The following is a 25,807-nucleotide window of genomic DNA, read 5'->3' on the forward strand; positions in this document are numbered from 1 at the left end:
AAGACCCACTGCACTCCTGTCATTCACCAGAGGCAGTCATCTCGTAGCAGAAGGCAGTTGGGTTAGTCAGGCATGATTTGCTTTTAATAAATCCGTGCTGGCTGTTCCCACTCGCCTTTTTGTCTTCCCTGTGGCTGGGGATTGTTTCCAGGAGGGTTTTCTCCATGATTTTTCCAGGCTGTTTGGGTGAAGTTGAGAGGCCTGAAGTTTCCCTGATCCTCTATGCTATGTTTTTGAAGATGGATGTGGTGGTTGTCTTTCTCCAGTCGTCAGCCCCCTCTTTTGATCACCAAGAGAACAGAAAGAAGACTGTAGCAATGACATAAACTTTCTCATCACTTCAGGATCCATCCCATCTGGTCTCATGGACTTGTATACGTCCAAATGGCTTAGGTACCTGCAAACTCAGTCTTTCTGTTATATAGGTAATGATACATACCCACAGACCCTGACAGTAGGCTCGAAGAACTAGAGAGCTGCAGGGCAGACCTTCCAGAGAAAACCAAGGCAAAAATGTACCTTTGCCTTTCCATGGTCTCTGTCATGCTGTGGGTCTGTCTTAGCCTGCTTTTTCATGCCGCTGTTTTTACAGAGCACTTCTTGTTGCCTTTTGCTTTACTTGCTAGGTTCAACCCCAGCACAGCTTTGGCTTTCCTAAGTCCATCCCTGCACACTCAGGAAATAGTTTTGCATTCTCCTGAGTAACCTTTCCCTGCCTCCATCTTCTACATGCATTAGTTTTGCATTTGAGCTCACTAAAATGAATCTATCCTGGCCTCTTGCCACAGGTGCTCAACTTTCTGCCCATAGAAGTGGGCTGTTCATGTGCTTTGAGGAAGCTGACCTCGAAGATCACACAGTTGTCTTGAGCTCCTGAAAACCCAGTTAAGGATATGACCTATCTAGTAAGACTGGATGTTTCTTAAAAATAAAATCCTAACATTTAAAGCCAAACATTGATATATTTGCAGTAGAACTGATACAAACATGAGAATTCCTGTAATAGCATGTCAACTACATCCAGCTCAAGTAAATATTTCTTTATTATGTTCTTCTTCGTTTCTGTATTAATATCTGTGTTAATATATGCTGTTTCCATTTCAGTATAGCTTAACTATGGTGCTGAAACGTGAAATATGAATTAGTTTACAGTGCTGCAAATATTACACAAGTTTATCTAACTTGAAACAAGGTCCTGTGTGAATGGAAATCATTTAGGGTACCATTGAGATCAGTGGGACGCAAACTCAAGTGCACATTTGTGGTTTAAATTAAACAGCTAAAAGAATAGCATAATAGTAGTGGATATCCTTGTTTTCCAGAGTGTTCTTAGTCACTGAGAAAGGTGAAACTCAGCTGGCACTTCTGAGGGATAGCTGGTTTCTTTATAAAAGTTCCTTGAATGTCATCTAGAATGAATGGGATCCAGGAACATTTCTTGATGGAAATGATAGGTGAAATACCACAAGCCTTATCAAAAGTTATCTGGTTCTTTTTGAGCAACCACAGCTCTGTTTACTCAGTGCCAATGCTTACTAAGCCATCTTTGCACAAACTGAATTTAGGACCAAAAGCTAGCTATATACTGGAAATAAAATGGTCCCAGAGATTGAGCTTGAACACTGGGTTCCTGCTTGTTCCTGCTGTTTAATTGCTGCAGTCTCCCTGGCATAGCTTTTATCTATACCACCTGGAGCTCTCTGGGACCTTTCTCTTTCCTGGCATGTTTTGGGTGATACCATGTGCCAAGAGCCGTTTCCAGCAGACACTGTAGGCAAGGCTCTACTTTTGTTTCCTTCCAACCTATCCAGCCATGCAACACTACCCCAGCAGGCCTTGTAGCCTCAAACACCTCAGATGCATCATGTCACACAGCAGGACAGGGAAAACATGCCTTCATTTTTATACCATGAAAACACTGTCCTAATAGCTCTGATACAGTCCTCACTTTGAACTAAAAAAATCCTCACAGGTAATAAGGCCATAGGGGTGCTATGTAGGACTCGGAGGAGCATAACTAAGAAAATCCTAGAGTCAAAATGTAAGGTCAGATGTTGAGGAAGAAAGAGTACATGTACAGTGTGTAAGGTCAGTGCCTTGGACCTGTTCCTTGTGTTGGCTGTTTACACTTTGTTGTACGTAATATGCATGTTTTTTCATCATCATTCAACAGATGGACTGTTCTTTGCTTCCTGTCAAACCAAGTGTGCTGCTGAGTAACTGAATCATGGGTGTGTATACAAGCTAAATCCTGTGTTCTTATCTCACTCATGCACACCCACAGTTGACTTAAGGAGAACCAGTGTGAAAACAGTGAAGTCAAGCATAAAGGTACTAGAAAACTGCAGTTAATGTTGCCTGTGCCTTATGGCTCTAGAAACTACAGCAAAGCCAAGACTGATGCTGTCCGTTCTGTATATTGTCTTATTCAATGGTACTATAATGCGAACAACAATCTGAAACAGTTCTTCCTTCCTCTTTGCTTGTTTGGCTCTTGGCCTTTACATTTCAACTCTGCACTGAAGACAGAGTTAGGAATTTTCTCATGATCTCTCCTGCCGTGCTTATGAGCACTTCACAAAAATTCCAATTTAGGAAAATTTCCTGTTCTGATATAATCTTGCAGCATCTCATGGAACTTTGCTGGGAAGTTTCACAGGTACTGACAGCAGAGAGGTTAGAATAGGAAATCCAGGATTTGGCTCCATTCATCTTCATGGTTGCAGGAAGCACTCAGGTTGTCTGTGTTGCCTTGTTCATGTTCCTGCAATCTGTTCCAGTCCCTTTGCTACTCCAGTGCAAAACATACTGTCTTTAAGCAGCACTGTGCTAGATATGTTTCCAATGTCACATCTCCCCAGTGCAGCTCCTTTTCTCTTAATGCCAAAATTCAGTTTCAGTACCATTACCTTCCTAGGTGCTTTTCCCATTACTATTTTCTCAATCAGCCAGCTTCATATCTTAGTGCAACCTGTTCTGTGTGTTCCTTCTGTGCCAAGTCTTACCAAAGGCCCTTTCCCAGCAGCAACCATCTGACCAGCTGCTTTTTGGTCTCTTCTATGATAGTGCTTCAGTGCCTCCTTTTGCATCTTGGCTGTGTGCTGGAGAGTGGAGTCCTCTCTGACAGCAGCAGAGGAGAAGCCAGGCCTTCATTGTTTATAAGGAGTATCTGGCTTGGCTTGTAAATTTGGCCTGGGAGGAGTGTGCTCACTTACTGGTGGGAAGTGATGTGTGTGCCACCTGGTCAGCTCAAAGTATAGTGGGAAACTTGAGTATCCAAGCTGGAGATACTAACTTGTACAATCTAAAGTCCAAATGCACAGATCATATTCTATCCTCAGGAGCTGTGGTGGCCCTCAAAGAGAAAAACACCTGGTGGTTGAGTTTTACATCCATGGCTCAATACATGGTGTAGCTAGTGGTTTTTTTTAAAATAAATCAGTGGGACATGAGCAAAAAAAGTAGCTGAACTGTGTTAAGGCCTAAACTTTTACGAAAAAACTTGATTGAGGAAAATGCCTCAGTCAACAGACAAAATGCCTCATCAAAAGTCACTGAATCTGTGCAAGATAAATTTACTGTTTCCTGGAAAATTTGCTAGAATATAATAATTGGCAACATCGGCAACACCACGTAAGTGTGTTTGCTATGGATTTAAGCAAGAATTATGTGTTACATAAGGAAGGCGTTTTGTCCACAGATAGAAAATTACTGTGTTGTAGCATCTTTTTTACTATGTTATCACAGAAAACTTTTCAGTGTGAAAAAGGTAGAGATTTTCTAGTGTCTAACTTGAAAATTATATTTTCAAGATGTTTGTATTAACTCATAATTTCTTATTTTAGTTAAGTGTCTGAGGAAAACAGGAAACATGGAAGGTCATAAGTAGTAAGTACCTTCATCTTTTTTTCTTGTTCTGAAGAGCTAATGGTGTTTGGCACATTGATTTGTCACTGCCCAAGTCTATCACACATTATGTTCTGGCCTCTAGTATTTATATGAAGGCACTGGTAGACGTTCAGTTTAGAAAGAGTAAAAATAAAAAATGAAAAACAGCCAAAGAGCAGAAAAACCAGTAAATTGACTAGTTGGAAAAATAGTATATGTTATCAATTTCCTGCTTAATGGAAATAAGTGTAGGAACTGTCATGTTTCAAGAGGTTTATCTGTGGTGATCAACTTCAGAATTAAGTACATCCTTAATGTAGTTATATTTTCTGATTGTTTAACAAAACTTCACTATGTTCACGATTGCTTGACACAAAATCCATTTTAAAAGGTATTGACAAGTGTCTACCTGTAAAAATTGTCCACCAAGTATTTTGGTAGTGTGATTATAAGTCTCTCATTATCTTAAGCATAAACAGGAGCCATTAAATTCTCCAAATTAAATTAGAAGCCAAATTTGGTTTTAGTGTTAGAAGTGTATACTCCTCTTACTTCTTCAATTGGTTTGTCAGTCTCTAATTCTGGAACCTGTATAAATCCCAGCATTTTTTTTTTGGTGACCTCATATTAGTAACTCATTTTTATTCCTGACACCATGCCCCTAGAATTTCTACTGACCTCAAGTGAGGTAAATAGCAAGGCTGGTTGACATCAGATGAATTATGGTGTTTTCTTCACTCGACCAAAATAGCAGTTATTTGCACAGCTGTAGCACAAGTTAAAGCACACAACTAGCCAGACAGCTAGGGGCTTTAGATTGCCTTATGAGTAGGTATTATTGTGCTTGTTGTTGTTGTTGTTGTTATTAAAGTAATGCTGCTTTTATTAAATTCTCATATTTTCTTTTGATGCAGGGGGATCTTCTTGTTATTTATTGATGTTGTAGATTTTGTCTTTTAAAGGTGCAGCATATATTAATACAGGTCAATATAGGCTCCACCTAACTTGATAGGCAGCCTGTTGTCAGAGTGCATAATGGTTGGTTTGTGCAGAATTCCACATGAAATGTGGTATGTTTTGCATGTGTTGCTTATTTTGTGCTGTGGCACTATAAAGGCCTTTATTTTAATTTTTCTTTATAAATTAAACTGTTGGAACTACTGTTTGGGTAGAATTAAATGGATGACTTTTTGCTTTAAAGTTTGGGGTGGTAGCCAAGAAGTGCTGTGTATAAGTGCATTTAAAATTTTGTCCTTGCTTGCTTCCGGTTGAATTTATTACCACATTTTTGGTGATTAGCTGCTGTCTCCTAACTCACTGATTAAAAAATCTAAAGCAAGTAACAAATCCCCGCGAAACAAACTTCCTTTTCAGGTTAAAGTAGATTGCCTGTTATGCACCCACAGTTGTCATGTAGTCGTTGCATAAAGAAAGATGTGAGCTATCTGTGTATCTTGCAGAGAGCGTGCTCCAAAGAGATGAGTGTTCTTCTGACTCTTTATTATTCAGTTGTAAAAAAGGGAGGGCAAATAGTCCAAGTCATAAAATGAACTTCGTGAAATCCTGACACTGCTGAAATTGCATGAAAATTGCTATCTGCTTAAGCAACTCTGCCGGTTCACTTGAAACTCTTATTAGTTATATAAAAAGATAATTCCACGGGCTTATATGACTTGTCATTCCATAATATATTGGAAAGATTTCTTTGCAGCTGATTATTTTGCAATGCTACACACTAAAGGCATTCAAATTGAAAGTAGTGTATTATTTTCCAAAGTAGGATGTGAAATATTTTGGAAGTACAGTGCTGTTTTAATTGCTTTGTTATTAATGCTTAATGAGGAAATGCATGTTCGAATACATGTCTGCATACAAATGCAGTATTCTTGATGGACATGTATTAATATCGTTTGTGAGACTTATTTTTTTAAGCATCCTATAATTTTATAATTTTGTATCTTAATATTTTAGCAACTATCCAAGGGAATTTTATGACCAATATGCTCAAAGCCAAGAAAAATCTGTGGTCAATAAAATGCAACAGAAATACTGGAAAACAAAACAAACCCTTATAAAAGTTACAGGAAAAAAGGAAGATGAACATGTTGTGGCTTCAGATGCAGATCTCGATGCAAAGCTGGAGGTTTGTAATGTCTACACAATGTCTTTTCTCTGTTTGTTAATTCTTAAATAGTTTTTGTTTCCATCAAGCCTCTAATATGTGTACACATGGTATATGATGATGTATATAAATTTTTGTCATTATTTTCTTGTAACATATTTTCCGATTTTTTACAAAAGTACCCATGTAAATACAAGGAATGTACTGGTATTTTGTAACACAAAAAACCATGTCCCTCAAACTTGTGAAGGAAGTGATGTTACTGTGCCAGTAGTCCATTTGTCTTATATTTGTGAAATGCTTGATAGAGTGAAGTTTAAAGTTTAAGTTACAGATTGGAGGTTTTAGAAGGACAGAGTAGTAATTTTTCTGTTTCCTAGAAACAATGTCCAAACTTAGTCAAGACTGACTTTTTTTCCTCTACTTTCTTTGTAAACTGCTGCTTTATAAATCCAGTTATAAAACCAGAGCTATGCCAGTAAAAAATTCAGTTTAAAAAATTCAGTTTAAATCAATAACTTTCTCTGTTGGCACACCCCATGCAAGTTCGTTCCACTAGACTCTGAAGTATTAAAAATATGGTGATAACTTTTTGCTCTGCTATGAGGTTTTTAGTAACTGATTTGTACATCTTCACATGTATTCAAAGATATCAATTTAAAAAACCCCTGACATTAGTAGTTTGGTTAACTAACAGCTGCTTAGAATAGATCTATTTCCGAAATTATTTTTTGCTTTATTCTCCTTTGTCTGTAGTTTCAGTGGACAGCTTAATTCAAAGAAAAGCACAATTGATAAGGAAAAAATTACTTTCAAGCTGGAAAGATTACTCATTGTTCAAGGAGAAAATCGTGATTCCTAGTAATTTCTACAAAAATTAAGCTCTTTCTTGTATTTTAATTGTCAGTGTTTCTTGCATACGCTTACAATTTATTTCATGTATTTTATTTCAATATTAGCTGTTCCATTCTATTCAGAGAACGTGTATGGAGTTACTGAAAGCAACTGAACTGTATCAAAAGAGGATTTGTTGTAAGTATGCTCAAATACAGTAGTTAAAATGTTGAAGTCTGCATTATGGAATCATTGAACAAGTGAAAAAAGTAAAAATAAAAATGGGGAGCTACTGGTTTCATCCTAGTTAAAAATAAAGATAACATTCTTTGCAGATGGCTAAAGACAGACCTGCTTATTTGCCTGAAGGTCTCCTAGTTTTAATTTTTATATTTTATATTATGCAGTGACAGGTAGCAATAATTGTGGGAGAGAGCTTGCTTTTTAAGGGTTGGGGTTTTTTTCCATTACTTGCTTGGCTTGTTTAAATTCAGAAGTGTCCTAACTCTGTTCTGAAGTGGTTTAATTTTTTTTTTAATCAGGATTGACTATGAAGACTATGGGTCTTATTACTAGTTTTATAATTAAGTAATCCATGCTATTACGAAGAAGTTGATCATGCTGACTTGGCTGTAACAGGTGTAAAGTAATTAGTGGCAGTCATTGGTGAGAGACGGGGACCTCAGCTGGGAAGTTTCCAACAGCAGGTTGTATTAAATGACCTTTAAAGGTTCTCTGCAGTCAGTATTGTTCGATTCTCTGCTGCTGTGATTCCTGGCCTGGAAAAGAGAATCCAGCTTTGGAGGCATCTTTCAGTTTATTTTCTTTTGTTGAATGTTATCCATGTTCTCTGCAGTCTTTCCTTTTAATTTTGCCTGTCCAAAGACAGTCAGAGCTAATGTTTCAGGATCTGGAGATAAAATCAGAATATAGATTAGTAGTGTATTGAGTTCGAGAAGTGTTTCACAGTAACAGATGAAATCTCTGACACAAAGATACACATGCAACATGTTCTGTCAGAGTGCGCTATAAGTCTACATTGGATTTCACTGTCAACATTTCAAAAAATGACAAGAGGACTTCAAGAGATCTTCTTTCATTATATTGCGCCATTCTCCCTATTGATAACAGGAAGAAATTGGTAATATACGAGACAGCCACTTTGGAAGATTAATAGATAAGGCTGTGATGAAATCTTTTTGTAAAGATGTGAGGTCTTGAAGTTTGGAAGTAGTCAACAAGTCAGTGTAAAAGCAGTTTTCTTCATCTTCTTGTTTAAAAAACAAGTGGATTAATTTGAAATAGAAATATTCCAGGTATTTGAAATATAAATTGAATAATAATGTTTGAATTAAAGTTGTAAACTGATCCTGCAAAATAATTTGAAAGTAAGTGTTCTTTAAAATGAAATACTAGATTTTTCATATTAAAAATTTAGTTCTCTAGTCAAGCATGAAAAAGGAGAGCAAGAGAAAGCAAGTGAACGAGCTATGAGTAGTGTTACTCAGAATTAGCTGCAGTGAAAGTATGCTACCAAAGATCAGCTGAGACTGTCCAGGTGGTAAAAAAAGGATTTAAAAACAAAACAGAACAACAGCAAATCTAAAACCCCAAGACTAAAAGATACTATAATCAAGATTTGGTTCCTTTATTTAATCTAACCAACTTAAATCTTTTGTTCAGGAAAGAAATTGCATTATTATGCTGTTGTCTTTTGACATTGATGGAATTTTGTGATTCTTTAGTACAGCAAACCCATCAACAAATGTCTCAAGTAAATCAGATCTTCTGTTTAATAAATACAGGAATTCCATAAAATTATTTATTTTTGCTGTGCTGCTTGGATTATGAGTGATTTAACCTATTAGGTATTAGGCCAGTTTTAAAGCTGTTAGGAACCTATTAAATAGTATGTTTGACTACTCATTTATTTTTCGTTAGTTCTGTCTCAGGAAGAAAATGAATTGGGGAAATTTCTTCGATCACAGGGTTCTCAGGATAAAACAAGAGCAGGAAAAATGATGCAAGCCACAGGAAAGGCCCTCTGCTTTTCTTCTCAGCAAAGGTATATGTGTCATAAATACCATCTGATTTACAAAGTACATGGGGTAATGGTAGTTGATTCGCTGTTGGCGTAATTCATATTTGCCATTTGAAATGTATGAGGCACCAAGTGACGTGAGAGCTATTATTGACCAAACCTGCTGCAGTATTGGCAATATTATCAGCTTGCTGTAGTTTTGCCCAACTCTGGTTTTTGTATTGTAGACCTGCTATGTCTGTGTACCTCTGTGTCCCCACCTGTGACTGTTCAGATCAGCAGTTCTAAAACTGTATGGGTACATCTGCATGGCCTCTCTACCAGTGGGGTTGTAAAGTAGCTGATGACAGGTCCCACTTCTGCTTGGTGGCACTTCTCATTCTGCAGAGAAGTGCTAAATCAGGCCCATTGTGAAGGTGGCTGGGTCCTAGGAGGGCAGGGTAATGGGTAAGGGAATGCCTTTTTCTGGGCCATGGAGTCTCATACCTTGAGTTGATGAAGGAGAAAGGAGGAATCTAAATGTAATTTTCTGCTTTAACCTAACACCATGAAGTCCCCCAGGAAAAGACCCTAGATCCCCACTGAGCTCATGTCAGCTGGGTAAGATCAAATCAGTAAAAGGTAAGGCATACAGAGGGACACACATAGACACAAACACATGCTGTTACCCAGAGCCCTTGATGTCTCACTGACTATGTGTGCTTAAAGAGTTTAAAAGTAACAGTACTTGATGGACATTATGAGTATTATGAGCCTTTTTTTTTTTTTTACAGAATTTGGACTATGAAAGTTTGAAATTCACCATCATTTGCAAGGGAAAATTCTGTTCCATTATGTTTTACAGGATTTTTTTCAGCTCTTAATTACTGTAATACTTTCCAACTTTAGCTTAACAGTGCAGCTGTTTGGCTCAAAATAAAACATCACATACAGAGCGCGGAGAATTTTGTATGTCTGTCTTGGGCTAGAATTTGGCCATTAGCACATCCAGTAAGAGCCATGAGTGGGATCTTTAAAACACATGTAAGGCACCTTTGAGCAAAAGCTCTAATGATTTGCTTCCTCATAAAGCTTAACTGTTTATAGAAATCCTACTGTATGACATGTCTACATAAACTGAATTTTCCTTTGAATGTCTGAATATTTGTAGAATAAGAAAAATTGTGGGGGAGGAAAAGACACAATAACAAGCTTACATTTTATTATATCACTTAGTCAATACATTTGTAAGGCATCTTTTAAAATAAACACACATAAAAATAAAACCAATTGTTTGTCTTCTCTTGAGCCATCCTCAAGCTCATATTGAAGTTGGGACTGCTCTTATTTACATTGCATTCCAATAGCTCAGTAGCTGGAGATCAAGAAGACACAATTTGCTGGTTACTGGAGCTGAAATTAGAAATGCTGTTGTGCCTAGGAAGTCCCTAAGCACATTAAACTTGCTTTACACTGGTGTGGAACTGGTTGAACCCATTCCAGTGAGGTGGCTGCTGGCAACCAAGAGAAAAGCAGAAGCAGCAGGAGGAAGTAAAGCAAGAGTTGGAGTAATCCTATCTAGTTCTGAGATCCCATTAGGAGCTGAAGTGATGGCATAGAGAAGACAACAGTGTCCCCTACTGCCTTTCCAAAGTGTAGTTGCTGGAAGAAATGTTTAAGAAAATGCCAAAATCCTTCCAAAAGATAAATCTCCTTCAAAGGAATTGTTCAGGTTCCTCACAAAAAAAAAATAAACAAACAAACAAAAAAGAAACAAAAAAATCAGATTATTATCTTCTTGACAGATTACTTCTTTATTTAGATGTACATTTGAAGATTAAAAGGCTAATGGTAGTTCTTTTTCTGAGGCTTAACATGACAATCCTGGTACATCTGTGGTGTGTATCCAGTAATAAATTACCTCAGATACATTTTTAGAGTTGTTAATTGCAGCTTGTGAAGAGGATTGTTAATAGTGTGCATACAAGCAGCATGGCTAACTAAAATACATATACATGTTAGAAAAGATTCCTTTTCCACTCACATGTGTAAATGAAATGTCTCTACTTGAATAGCAGGGTTGCAAACACAGTATTCACGCAAAATTACCCCATTTGTGTGTACTCATGACCAAGCTGTAGAACTGTGAGTGTACAGTTGCACTTCAGTCAACTGTTCTGACTGTGTATGTTTTTTTGATTGCTAGTAAAGTATCTAGTAGTTGTATTAATCTGTCTGCTTTTGTGGAATGACTTTAACATGTTCTCCTCCTTCCTTTCTTTCCTTCATGCTTCCCCCAGATTAGCACTGCGTGCTCCGTTGAGCAGATTATATCAAGAAGTGGAGACTTTCAGATATAGGGCGATCTCAGACACATGGCTAACAGTAAACCGAATGGAGCAGTATCGGACTGAATACAGAGGAGCTCTACTTTGGATGAAGGATGTGTCTCAGGAGCTGGATCCAGATCTTTATAAGCAGATGGAAAAGTTCAGGAAGGTATGAAGTTTCCTGTGGTTTCCTAGAAGTGGCTGCCTGATGAATGACATTGAAGCATGGTTTTGATTCTTCTGAGGAAGACATAATTCAGGAGCACTAAGGATGCCTTTTATGATAATTAATCTTTTCCGTGTGACAGAACTCCAGTTAATGTAATAGGGAATATGGTATCCTTCACAGAGTGGGCTGTAAGGAAAGATAACAGTAGTAAGAAACAACATTTTTCAGTAGTCTATTCAACTTCAGCCTAAATCTTTATAATTTAAATAATATTTATTTTTAAAGAAGGTTATCTAATTTTAAATACTAAGCTGTGATGCCTGAATGACTAGTGGAATGAGGTATGTCTACTCCCAGACAGGCAAAGGAAAATCAATTTTTGCGACTAAAAAGTACAGAATAACAGCAGTGCAGTAGAATCTGTTGCTAAATTTTTGGGTGTAGTTAAAGACCAGCATTTTCAAAATTGATGATTGTTGGATTTTGAAGAGGAGTTGCAAATTTGGAATTTGTTTTTTCTAAGTGCCTCATGCAGCTCAGCATGACTCTTGGGCAACTACTGAACACTAAAACTGCTAAGAATGCACTCTCCATAAATCATCTTCATTCACTGTAACTCAAGTTTGCTATACTTCTCCCCTCCCAAAGTCCTTCCAAAAATCACAAGTCCTAGGTGACAGTCTGCAGATTTGCTACCTGGTGCAAGTATAGAATTTATCTGGACTGATTCTGTCCCATTCGGTTCACGAATGCTCATGAGAACTTCCCGTTTGCTAGTGAGGCTCTAGATCTAGTTGATTTTGTTAAAAGACTATAATGTTCACAGTTTGCTGTTTATAAATCCTGACTTTTAGCAGGTATTAGGATCCAAGGTATAACATGGTGGCTTGTGCTTTGGCTACAGACACTAAAAAAAATTTACAGCAGTTGTGTGATAATGGAAAGCAGAGGTCTAATGACAGAAATTGTATTAGAGTGTACATCCATATATGCATGTGGCTTAGAGACAGGTAGTGTACAAAAGAGTATCCTTGTTCATCAATGGCCTAAGCAGTCTGTCACTAAAAGTGTTTGGAGATAGAAGACACTTAATTTGGGATTTTAAAAGCTTGAATAAACAATCCTAGCGGGAAAGGACTGGCATGTTTCTAGTCTATGCCATTTTTTGTAAACCGAAGTGGTGACAATAGCAATTAAGGAAGGAGTGGAACAAATGAAACCCCAGTTAGTCATCTAATCTTTATTTAATGCTTCAGTACAGGATATTCCTGTAAGTCTTGTGGCACCAGACATGTATTTTATTATGCCTTGTGGGAAATGTTTATAATGGCAAGTTCTTGCAGGTGAAATAATTGGTATGGTCTTGGCCTTAGCCAATTGCTTATGTATAATGTTTGATTTATTAGAAAAACACTTAAAAATGGAATGTTAGAATGAATAAAGCAGTACTCGTAATGGTCATACAAAATTGATTTATAGCTTTCTTGCAAAACAAATGCTATGGAAGACATAAATTATATAAATGGCAAAGTAATTAAAATAATGTATGCTTTGTACAGTGAGCTGCTGTAGTTAAAAAGTTAGATGTGAAATTTCAGTCATCTTGGGTTGCTGTGCTTCAAGGTCAAGATTTATTTTTTTTAAAACTCTCACAAAATTTAGTAATAAAATTGTGGAAATATTAAGTATTTTGAAATATTTTTCAGTCTGAAAAGAGCTATATTCTGATGTAAAGAAATAATGTAGATTCTAAAATTCTATAGTGTTACCTCAGATAGTTAAAAAAAAAACCCACAAAAAAAAACCAAAACAAAAAACGAAACCAAAACAAACAAAAACAACTTGAAGAAGGTCTTTTGAACCTTTTCTTCCTCTGTCTGTCTGTCAACTGAAAACCTTTCAGATCACATTGTCATGCAGAGAACAAAAAGCTCTGTATTTTGTAGCCAAAAAAGTAATGAAATGCCCTTGGTATCCACTTCTCTACATATCCTATCTGTGCAACAGGAACATCAATCTAGTCTTTGAAGAATTTAACATTTGCAGAAAGTAAACTTTTTTTGCATTTTGAAAAACAAATCCTCAAGCATAATGTACCTAGACAGCTGTTGCTGAACACCATACAACAGTTTCTTTTTAGTGCTTTAAATATGTAGTAGGCAGGCATGGTTGCTATTTTAGTCTTTTATAATTATAGGAATTAATTTTATTGTCTTTTTGTTCTATTCTTGCTTGCAGATCTTAGTTGTGCCATGGAGTGGCAGTGTAATGCTGGGTTTTTAGGGCTTATTTTGGATCTGTAACAACAATTTAAGAAGTCATGCTAGTTTTGTGTTGAGAAAGATACCATAATTACTGATCTGCTTTTGGTTCTAAAATCATAGAATCATGGAGTACCAGGTTGGAAGGGACCTCAAGGATTACCCTCACTGGAGAGAAGTGTTTGATCTGGAGCTGTGTATCTAGTGATACACCAGCAAATGGTTAATGAAGCTGATCCTGCCTGAGGACTGAAAAAAAACCAAACTTGAAAAGAAGTTTTCTTCAGACTTCTAATTGTAAAAATTTGAAGTATTACTTTAGTAAAGATCTTTTTTATGTCAAGTAAACAATGCTGGCTTAGTGATCTTTAATTCACCTAGTACATCAGCAGTGTTTATATCTCTTGGTTATAGGACTGTTTTTCAACTATGTAGCCTTTTATAATGTAATCCTGAATGTATCATGATATATACAGATATAGTACTTGTTTTAGAAGACCAAAGCTAAATCAATCCAGATGGGTTTTTCATACATCCCTCAGAATAGCTCAGGCTAAAAGATCAATGGTTGAGTCAGTGTTTTCAGAGCTGATAAAATCTGAGTTAAAATATTGGCATTTTTGTAGCTCCCTTTCAAAACAGTGAGGTACTTGAAAGAACTTTCTAATGCTTTCTTAAAGCATCAGTCTAAATAGGTGACACTCAGCAATACTACCACTTCCAAAGTGTTCCCAGAACGCTGCAGAACAGCCTTTTTACATTGTTATTTGAAGGTATTCATGTGGTTGTAGCTACTGGAGTCAAACCAAGGAAACAGGTGAAGTACTTACTTTTCCATGCAGAGTTTTTAAATGCTGTGTATCTTCATTTTTTTTTTCAATATGAGCAGTTTTTATGGACACTCCAGTGCTGTTCTAGATATAGATGTCTTCCATCCCAAGTTCAGAGTTTGCAGTGTTGCTTGACAGAATCTAAACAGTGCTTTGGCAATGCTGTGATATTTAAAAGAATTTGAATGTATTAGTACCCCTTTACCAAATTCTCCACCACTGATGGGGTTTTTAAAGTTCTTAAATCCAGACTGTTTTATCTGTCTGGTGACTGTACACTATAGCAGAAGCTCTGCCGTGATGTTGTAAAAATACCCACCGAATTGCCCAAGTGCTGATAGGCCTCTAGTGTCCTTCCTCTGACTTAGAAAATGTTAAGCTTTTCCATGTATTTCCTGGAAAGGAAGAAACATGCTAACATGCAGAATGGTAGGCTATGCCACCAGGCAACAGCCACCTGTATGCAGTCTACAGGAACACAGAAGAGGCTCTGCTGTTCCATTTTACTTAGCTACCTCAGCTACAGTACAATACAGACTTTCTCATCAAACCTAGACATGATAGTGCAACCCATAACAAGTAAAATGTGAGAGCTAAAAAAATTATCATGCTGACCTTTAGACTAACTTAAGAAAAAATACATCTATGACATGACAGGATATATATCATGCTACATTGATGGAGCAAATTAATCCTTTCTACATTTGCTTTTTTTTTTTTTCTTCCATCATTCTTCTACTCCTCTGCTTCCCTTTCATTCTGAGGCTTTAACCAAAGCTGGAGTGGCTTTGTAAATACACTCTGGCCATGCTGGGATCCCTGAGACAAGTTGCACTGCAGTGATGTTCTGAGAATTTGCTACCTAGAAGGTTGGGCTCTGTTTCTCCCTGTTGCCTAGTCCTCTCTGCTTTGCCAAAGCTGCTTTCTTAGGAGCTCTGCTTCTGTGTGAACCAAACAAAGCTTAGCTGGGAGAAAGAATAGGTTGAAGCTGTGTAAGAGTAAGGAGCGATGCATGGGCTGGTTGCAGCAGAGCTTTGTATGTGCTGTAAATATAATTTGTTTGGAATAGAGTGTATCTATAATAGGTGGATATTACATATAATCGTGTGTGTGTGTGTGTGTATATATAAAAAATAATAATCCTATAATAATAATCCTAATAATCCTATAATAATCCTGTATCTATAATAGGTGGCTATTACAGCATATCTGAGTTTGTAAAACAGTATGCATTAGGTGGGATATTGTCTGGAAAAAGAGTTGGGTTTTCATCAATGTATTTGCATGGGATCTGTGAGGGGAACAAGTAGCTTAGTTTGTGTTGGGACTCCTTGTTCTAGAAGATTAGGAATGCCCTACCCCACAGTAGTACTTCAGTTGAGTTAAAGAAGTGGAATAGATCCTACCATGAAGAAGAATGTCAGAATATTCCCTGTAAAGCTTAGCAGTTACTTTGCATGCAGCCATTGAGGAACTTGCAAGCTTGCAGCTGAGTTGTTGGAGCATAGTTTATCTCCAGTTTTTTCTAGTTGAAACAAATCTACTTGAAACAAAATTAATGCCCTTAAGTGGCATTTTAAAGATAAATCTGGCAAGAGAAAAAAGCAGTGAGAAAAAGAAAAAATCACCAAGAACATGTCTATATTTACATATCTATATAACACATGTATAACAATAGCTTAAACTGCTGTTTTATAAATGTACTAATGTAATGGCTGATCTACGAAAGTTTTCTGTTACATATATTTTAAGAAATTAAAGTTAAAGATTGTGTGGACAGCTCGGGAGTAATGAAGAACTAAGTAAACCCATTGATTAAGAGGTCAGAAAGGAAATGCTGAAGTATAAGTATTTATTGTAAAGATCTCAGCGAGTATGAGTAAGACATGTGTGTCACAGCCTTACAGGGAAGGCTCAGGACCAATATCTGTTTCTCTGCTGTTCCCTTTCCTACTAGCACTGCTTGGTGTGCGTGCATTTTGGGTTATGTGATGGTGAAGGGGCTGTATCATGTTACAGCATCTTCTGGTACTCACCTACCCATTAACATCAGCTGCAAATAGCCCTGCAAACCTGGAGGAAATGTGCTGGAGGATTTATGTTTTTTTTTAATTCTCCGTTACATTTGAAAACTCTTGGAGAGTGGAGAAAATCCAAAAAGCCTAGGGAAGAAGAAAAAACAAGTATGATGCTGATCTTTGAAATAAGAACACTGGGCAGTTGCCATCCTTGTAAACTTAATTTCATTTCCTGGTAAAAAAAAAAAGAAAAGGAAATCTGTAGGCATTTAGAGGCTAACAAGCTGAAGAGTGAGTAAACAATACAGGTTTATAAATAACATTACAGATTTTTTTGTTATTTTGCATTTTTAATAAAGTTATTAAATTAGTAGGGAAAAAATGCAAATCTGGATTATTGCAGTTCCTTATGAGTCATTACTGGAAAAATGAATTTAACTTTGCTAGAAAAATGAGAGCTCTCCAACTGAGAGTTGAGAACATTGGCTGACGGACACTGAACAAAGTTTCAGAGGATCATAGAATATAATGATGGAAAATACCCCTAAAGATCAACTAAACTCTTCCTGCCAGGACAAAATTGTGCATTTGTAATATATTTTCCAAGTGTACTTCTACATCTAATAAATATAATTCGTTTGAGGGTGACGCTCTTAGAAGTTCTGTGGATACTGTTGACATTCTAGTTCAATTATTAAAAAATCAACCGAAAAGTGCTAATGAAAATTACATCTGCAGATGATATTGAGCTGGAAAGTCTTTTGGTTTTCCAAGCAGCAAAGTATACCAGCATCTCAAAGAAAAATGTCTTTGGCCATTGCAGTCACAGTGGTTTAATCAATAGACTCTCAGCTGCCATAGTTACAAATAGCCGTGTAAGTGATTGATGTTTAGAGCCAGCTATGGCAGTGTTTACTGACTTCGGTTTATAAAAAATTTTTTTTAAAAGTTGTAGACAGCAGTTGCCTCTGTTTCTTTTTAGATGATACTTCCACATTAAATTCCAAAGTTAACTTCATCTGGAAAATTTTAAATGTATTTGCTTTTAGATGACATGACTTTGCATGTGAGAGAGCAGATGATGATTGCTGTGCTCCAGAAATGTCAGAAAGATCTGAGTAGCTTTAGTAGACCACACATTAGGTATAAGATGTGTGGCACTATAAAATGAGAAATAATGCTGGCTTTCATAATACCTATTATGACTGTGAGATGGTAAATCTCTCACTTTAGTAGTCCTTCTTAATCACTCTTGGTTCAAAATCTTCCTTTAAAAAAATTAGTTCTCTCCGAAGAAACCCCCATCTGTTTGCTGATTTGGGTAGCTGCTGGTCATTAGATGAACAGGTGAGATTCCAGACAGGAATCCAGTAACACTCTCTACAAGATATCTGCATATTCTAAAATTAGTAAGATGGTGTCACTCTGCACTCTGAGATTCACATTTACATTACAGTAGCAATGTGAAGGCAGAGATAAATAGATAACAACATGCTTTTACAATGATGATAAGCAACACGGGCACGTATCACTGCCTGTGGCATGCCTTTGCCACAAAGAGTATGCTGGTAGGGCATAGCAGTAAAAACACTTTTTTTTCAGTGGCTTTTTAGTATGAAAGTATATGGTGTTGGAAATGTTAAATTTAATTATTTACCTGGAAATTAGAGTAGTGAAAAACAAAACACACAAAAAGTGCTCCATGTATCAATTGTAGTTTTTGCTTTGTCATTGTTGTCTCTCTGTGTGAAAGTAGGTGGAGTTTCAGTGCTGAGTGTGTTTTCTTTGTACAGTTTCTGCTGTAATGTTTTTTTCCAGGCTCTCCAATGTCAAATTCAGTTATATTAAGTGGAGAAACCAAAACATTCCAAAATACTTTACTTACACAATGTTCAAGCACTTTGAGGCACTTGTGAAATCTCCATCTTTTTTGAAAATGTGACCTTAAGCAGAAATGTTCTTCACAGTGTAAGCATTTTATAGTCTTATAACTTTAAATTACCATTTCAAGTACCATTTGAAAGAATCAGGATAGACAATAAGATAAAATAAATTATTTTCTGAAGCCATTTCATGTATATTGAATATCACTGATGGTTGTTACTGGGTTAAAAGCAAAGTAACAATGTGTGATGGAGATGCCCTTTTGAAAGCATAATAAAAGTATGACACTTAAAAATAGAAACAGGCTTCTTGGAACAGATTACATCATCTTAAGAGATACTGCTTGTAGAATATTGTTGCTCCCGGAGATTGATGCTTGCCCTTGAAAGGTGGTTCATCATCTGTTCAGTTAGTTTTAAGAAAGAAGAGTCTGAGGTGAGACTTAGCAAAATGGCTGTAAAATAGAACAGAGTGAAGTGCTAGACTACAGATACAATGTATTTTTCAACAACCTTGTTTCCTGTAACTCAGCTGAAATTTTAAAAAAAGGGAGACTTGGTTTAACTGTGCACTTTCAGACTTTATTTCAAGAAAAGGCAGGCAGAGACATCCTAAAAATTTCTGTTCACAAAATCAGCAGAACTCATAATATTTCAGTTTAATACAACAAATATATAAATAAAGAAAATTGGTGATTTAAATCAATAGTAATGTTAAGTCCAACTTTAATGTAATAATTTTATTAGCCCCTATATTAGAAAGGCACTCTCAAATGTTATGACAAAAATTAAGCTCCAAGAATTTTTCTCATCTAATAATTACAGAAATGTGTAAGCATTAAATATAATATTGAAATAAAAAAGAAAGAAAAGAAAGCTGAACACTTTTCACTTAATTATTCTGCTGTGTTTTGTTCTTGAAATCAAAAAGAAAAGATTGCCTAGACAGTTTCTGTTGCTCACATGAAGACTCTAACCTTGCAAACTGGTCTCTGTGGGCAAAGCCCCTAACTCATGTGGATCATTATGTGAATTCAGAACATAAATGAAGTGTAAAGATGTAAACAGAATAGGTTGTGAAAGAAGAAATGAGATTTTGAAAATTCCCTTGGCCTTAATAATCTGAAAAGGCTAGGAGAATAGCTAAAGAAATATATTTTAACAATAAATTAAATACAGATGTGACTGAACTGAGAGAATTCTGCAGGAGAGAAGAATAAACAGGAAGGGGAGTACAGCTGTTGGGAAAACATTGTTTACACAAGAGAACCAAGTTTTTCAATGGTCACCACTGCCCAGGAATTCTTCTTATACTTTCCTAAAATGCCGGGGCACATACATAATGTAGTCCATCTGCTTTTACTTCTTAAGGCCTTTGCTGTTCAGTTGTGTGCTACATGGGCTCTGAATGATTACAGAGATGCTATGCTTGATTTTTCTCATTCACTAAATGAAACAAAATTGAAGATAGGATTTTTAAAAAATGCAAAAACCAAAAAGTACTTTTCTAACCAGAAAAATGGCTAATATGTCATTTCATGTCTGTTTTAGAGATATTCTACCTGAACCCTGCTTAGATTTCAAATGCTGTTTCTTTTATGATAGCACAGCGGGAAGTTTGAAGAGCACTACAGAAAGATTTGTGTACAATCTTTTTTATTTTATATCTGGACAAAATATAATTAAATTGTTTTGAGGGCATATAAGGTGTACTTATTGATGTACTAAACACCAAGTAGTAAACTTGTTAATCACCCTGTATTTATTTTTTCTGTTTAACAGCACTGTCCGTTCAGGTGATACCATATAACTTGTGTTTATCGCTGTCAAACTGGAGCAATAACAATGTACAGGATTATGTGCAACAGACGTTACATTACAAGTGAATCATGATTATTAGTAGGCGCCTTCTAATATTCTGTGCATAAAGAGGTTAAATAGAAAACAAAACCCAAACCTCAACTGTAAGACTCCTACTTCTGCATTAGTACTTTAAACAGTGGCTTTGCACTGAAAGCATCTGGGGACTGAATATTAAAGGCAATTTGGTCATCATGGTGATCTTGTTACAGCAATCATTCTTTGAGTGTTGGCACCACACCCAGCTAAGATTTGCAGCATATATGTCAATGGTATTCCCTGGCACTTTGTACATCCACCCATCCCAAGCATACCACCACCCTTTGCAATGGCCAACAGGATCTTGCAGGCCACCTTACTGTTTTATGATGCTTCAGTGGTGAAAGTGTTGCTGCACCTGAGCTTGAGCTTTTCACATCCCTCTACCTAGTGCCTCCATCTACCGTCTCAGAAGGGATGCAGAGTCAAATAACAATCTTGCTCAGGCCCCAGGGAATTTTATTTGTATGCAAAGAAATGAAAAATATAAATGACATTTTCTAACTATGAGGACATTGCACCTAAAAGAGTCAAGACAAGACCCAAAATATCTTCAGTAAATGAGGGAGAAGCTGAACTGTGTAATTACTAGATGAATAAAAGCACGGGCATTGTAGAGAGGTTAGTTTTGTGCTATATGACAATTTTCTTTACATTGTACCACTGGCCTTTCTGTTTTAAAAGGTAGCAATTACCTGTCTCCCCCTTGCAGGGGCTGTCTAATTGCTCTCCCCTTACCAGTGTCCCCCCTGCATTGTATGTGCCAACCATCCTTTGCTCTCAGGTTGTCTAATATGATTAACACAATTGAGTTATGACAAACTTAGAGCAATTCTCAGCACTTTTAAAACTAAGTCCAAGTTACTTCTGGTTTAGAGCTGAACATGGTCTTTCAGAGCTGAAAGTTTATTTCTTTGCTTTGCCATTTATTGTGGTTGGCCTGCTTTTTGCTAAAAATCTTTACAACCATTTTTGGCAACTCATAGACTTTCATCCTGTTAACAAAATATGCCTCTTTGTTTTCAGACTATACAGAGTTATTTTGATCTGTGCAAAATGCTGTTGGATTCTGTAAACTCCCTCATAGACATTTGAGGAAAGGAGACATTCTGAGTTATCAGGACCGAACTCTTCCCCAAAGAGGATATATGTTCATGCACAAAAATGCGCACCCGTTTGCAGTTTAGAATACTCTGTGTCAAAGCATGCTGTTGTGGTAATTACTCACAACAGCAGACTGACTGATGTCTGCTCACTACTAGAACTACATTTGCGCCTCATAATGCAGATGTCTACCCCCAAACTCTGAAACAATACTACTTAGATGAATGGTGTCCTGGTAGCAATCTAAGAGTCTCCTGGTCGCAACAATAGAAAAATCATTGATAATTATTTTCTTTGTATGTCCTTGCTTTAAGGTCTGTATTAGTGTCAACGCTTCTTTTTTTCCTTTTGGCCTAGTAAAGCACACAGCCTGGGTTTGACTAGTAGTGAAACTTGTTACCAACAGAAGGTTGAGGCATTTATCTGGGCTTATTAAAGCAGAAAAAGGCAGACCTTCCTTGAGCAAGGCTAGAAGTTGTATGGTTATGTCCTTTCCTTTATTTAAGCTGTCGTTTCACATTTTTTCCCTTTTTAAAGTGATTTGGGTATTATTCCAAGCTGCAAAAATGAACAAAATTGCTATGAGAAACCTTTCCATCTTAATGGTTTGAGAAGCATGTTATGGTCTATGCTGGCTGGTGATCAGGAAGTAACCGGAAAGTGTGAGCTCTGAGAGTCAGAGCTGCTCTCATACATGGTTTATTCCTGTGAAGGCCCAGTGTGAATGAGTTAGGAGGAGAGGCTGTGTGCTCTCCAGCTCTTGACTGTCACATATCTGATGCATGACAACTACCTCCTTTGATGCAATTTGAAGATAAACAGATTAACCTTAAGTACTTTGTCTTTATACTGGAGAAAAATAGAGAAGCCTCATACAGCCAGTGGTGGTGTCTGCTGGTTTGTGTAACTGCTGCATGCAGCTCTCTGCTTCCCCCCATACCCTCCTTTGGAGCAAGAGCTGCAGCATTTTCAGTCAAAGCTGCTGAGGTTGGGTCCTTCCTTACATACAGTGTGGACACCTTCAAACCTTTAGTTTGCAGAAGAGGAGACTGAGGGGAGACCTCACTAATGTTTATAAATATTTAAAGGGTGAGTGTCACGAGGATGGAGCCAGGCTCTTCTCGGTGACAAACAATGATAAGACAAGGGGTAATGGACACAAGCTGGAACACAGGAGGTTTCACTTAAATTTGAGAAGAAACTTCTTCTCACTGAGGGTGACAGAGCACTGGAACAGGCTGCCCAGAGAGGTTGTGGAGTCTCCTTCTCTGGAGACATTCAAAACCCACCTGGACACCTTCCTGTGCAACCTCATCTAGGTGTTCCTGCTCCGGCAGGGGGATTGGACTAGATGATCTTTTGAGGTCCCTTCCAATCCCTAACGTTCTGTGATTCTGTGATTCTGTGATTCATTTGGAACGGATTTCTTTCTGCACAAGCAGGAGATAGGGAAGTTGATAGGTAACATGTAAGGAGCATGGGACTATGTATTTGAAGAGTGGGAGAAGATATTTTGGAAAGGAAAACTCTGGTGTACACACAGCCCTTTTTCCAGGGAAGGTGTATGGCTATGCAGAGATGCTGCTTTTCTGAAAGGTGGTGCCTAAATGAAGCTGGACTGGTGCAGAACTCTGTGTAAACACTCACAGCATCCTGAGAATAACATCTATCAGTTTACTTTAGAAATGTATTTTCCCTAGTTTAAATTCAAGTAAACAACTCTTAATTTTAATTAGCATCTGTTTAACTCAAAGTAAGTTTTGAAACAGTTTAGTTAAGCTGAGGAAAAGTAACATACCTGTTTCTAGGGCTGTGGGCTTGAAGGCTCTTGAAGGCAAGGTGACTCAGTAACATTTATTTGCTTTGCCTGTTTTTTATGTCGTGCTGTGATCTGAAACTCAGTAATGACAATGAGTGTGGTTCTGAAAAATTGAAGACTGTTGCTACTTTCAGCTTCTTAAATTTAACAAACTTTCCTTCATTTTCCAGTAGGGAGTGGTTGGAGTTATGAAAGCAGTCCACATCTTATATTTGAGCATTGGTTGCATCCTGTATTTGACATAATTTTTTTTTAAAAGCTGGTGTATTGTATTTTCTGTGTATATTCCATTTTATGCTTTGTTGCAGTGAACTCATTGCTGGTAAAGCAATTGGCTTCATATTCTGGAATTGCACTATGCTGCTCTGTTTGTGAAAGCTGTCGTTAAGCTTAAAGCTAAACATTTAGTTGTCTGGTTTTTGGCTGGATGAACTTGCTGAATTGTGCTAAGAAATGTAACTTTGATCAGGTCTGTGTCCAGCTGCTGGATAAGTGGAAAGGATTCTGCAGGGGCTGCGCTCTCACCAAATGACACACTGTGTCTGCCTGCACTGGGCCATGCTAAAGGGGCTGAAATTGGGAAAGAGGAGGAAAATACCTCCTTAATTCCTGATAATTCCTCAGGAAAAAGCTTCAAAGGTTTTATGTTGCTCTTGTGCTGTACTTTTCAAGCTTGTTTTCTTTTTTCCTGTGAAGGGACTAAATTATCTTTAATAATGGAGGAGGAAGCGTACTCCTATTGCTGCAGGGCAGCTGTTCAAAAAGTTGTTATTTAGCACAGAGAGCAATATTACTTGCCACAGATAGTTTTCATGTCTCAGAGAAATTTGATTTTGGTGTAACAAAACTTTACTACTGCAAAGACACGTGTGGATCCAGGTCTTTGCACTACTACAGTATTGATAGTAGGGAGGAAAAAATGTCAAATTCAAGTAAAAAAAGTTAAACAGGCAAGGGAAAAAACACATTCTCTTGAGAAGTCTTCAGTTAGAACACCTTGTTGGCTGAATTGCAGGAAGAATTTTAGCATATGAATTTAGAGTATCTTTAATTGATTGGCCTGTTCTGATTATATATCATACCCACTAATAGAGCTCCTCCAACAATACTTATTTTTAGTAAGCTACCTTCCTTAGAACAAATTAAAAAAAAGATAAAGAATTAGCTATATATGCTTTTCCCCAGAGGGTTCACGTAGACAATAATACTGTTCAGTAATGTACCGCTCCCCTTTTAAATATCATGAGTAAAAGTTTCACTCAGCAGGCAACCCTCTAGGACTTGAAGGGGAAGGGAGCAGTGTTGCCTGCATGGGTGGGCAATGGATACTGGAAGCTAAGCTAGGCCTGCCCAGGTAGATCCTGCAGGTTTTAGCAGTCCATTTCCAAAATTCAAACTCCAGGTCTTAATATACGTGTAGACTTCTGTACAAGTGGGTACCAGATTTTATGAAAGTAATACACTGAGATCTGAGCTTCTCTCTGCACTGCAGTTATAATTGTAGAAATGCTGGAGCATCTCAGAATTGTCCCCACCCCTTGTCCAAGTAAATCTTTGTGAATGCAAAGCTTACATACTCTCATATAGTTACAATATGTGAAGCATTTGGATATGCTTTGTATTATTTAGGTATGTTTGGATGTAGGCAGTGTTTGAATACATCCTGGCAATTAAAACTGAGCACTCCTACTGTTATAAAATTCTGTCACTCAATGTGCTTTTGAATTTTGATAATGGAAAATTGCTGTTACACAGGTGTTAGAGATTACTACCTTGTTGGAAAAGCTCCTTTGAAGTATCTGTGCTGCTTTAGACCACAGTACAGTTTCCCCTCCATGAAAAGGCAGTAAGCCAGTCTGAATCCAGCACAGCAGACTTACAGACCTGCCTTGACCTGCAAACGTGCGTCAGGGTTACCTTATTCTTAAGGATGGACATGTTAGTTCAAATAAAAACCCACTGTCCATCATCTGTCTTTGTTGGTGACCAATGCTAGCAATGAGGGAGTTGCATAGAGCAAATACACAGTGGCATTTTCTTGTAGTACTGTACCCAGTGAAGGCATCATAAGACATAGTGGTTTGGGGTTTTTTCTGTAAAATTGCCCAGTTGCCTTTTGAACCAATGTAGGTTTTGTCCATCACAACAGATCAATGTGATCAGAGAGCTGCCCTGCTGACACAGGTGTTGTGTAAAGATCCACTGTCCTTGTGCTGAGTTCAAATGGTCTAATGCCCGCTGGTTCTTGTTTTGGCCAAGATCTGGTCTTCTACAGCTTTTCTATTTGTGGTCTGATGGACTTCCATCATTCTCCCCCTTAGTCATCTCTTTTTTTTTTCTGGGCTGGAAAATCCTAATCTGCCATTCTTTTTACAGAAGCTAATTTACGTCTTTGATCAGACATTTTGTTCTCGCCTACTTTTTTTCTCCATTACTAAGCCTGAACCAATCTGTTCTTGCAGATCCAACTTGGCTTTGTGTGGAAGAAAAATACAGTGTGAAAAAAAATCTTCCTGTCACTGTATAAAATTTATGGAATCACATGCATAATGTGCAAGGAGGTTCTCATTTTTCCCCATCCCTAAAGAGACACAAGAGAGTTGGAAAAAGTACATTATAAAACAGCAGGA

General features: G+C 37.3%; 1 protein-coding gene across 1 annotated transcript in view; it reads left to right on the forward strand.

Annotated features, from left to right (window-relative positions):
* Nucleotides 1-3,871: 3,871 nt before the first annotated feature.
* Nucleotides 3,872-25,807, forward strand: part of ICA1 (islet cell autoantigen 1, 69kDa) — a 58,937-nt gene continuing 37,001 nt past the window's right edge. The window contains exons 1-5 of the mRNA XM_010184527.1: nt 3,872-3,888; nt 5,860-6,031; nt 6,970-7,042; nt 8,786-8,909; nt 11,165-11,363. Coding sequence (XP_010182829.1) covers nt 3,872-3,888; nt 5,860-6,031; nt 6,970-7,042; nt 8,786-8,909; nt 11,165-11,363 — 585 coding nt within the window. The remainder of the gene's footprint in view (nt 3,889-5,859; nt 6,032-6,969; nt 7,043-8,785; nt 8,910-11,164; nt 11,364-25,807) is intronic.

The sequence above is a fragment of the Mesitornis unicolor genome, unplaced genomic scaffold (assembly GCF_000695765.1).
Source record: "Mesitornis unicolor isolate BGI_N332 unplaced genomic scaffold, ASM69576v1 scaffold4765, whole genome shotgun sequence".
Classification (NCBI taxonomy): domain Eukaryota; kingdom Metazoa; phylum Chordata; class Aves; order Mesitornithiformes; family Mesitornithidae; genus Mesitornis; species Mesitornis unicolor.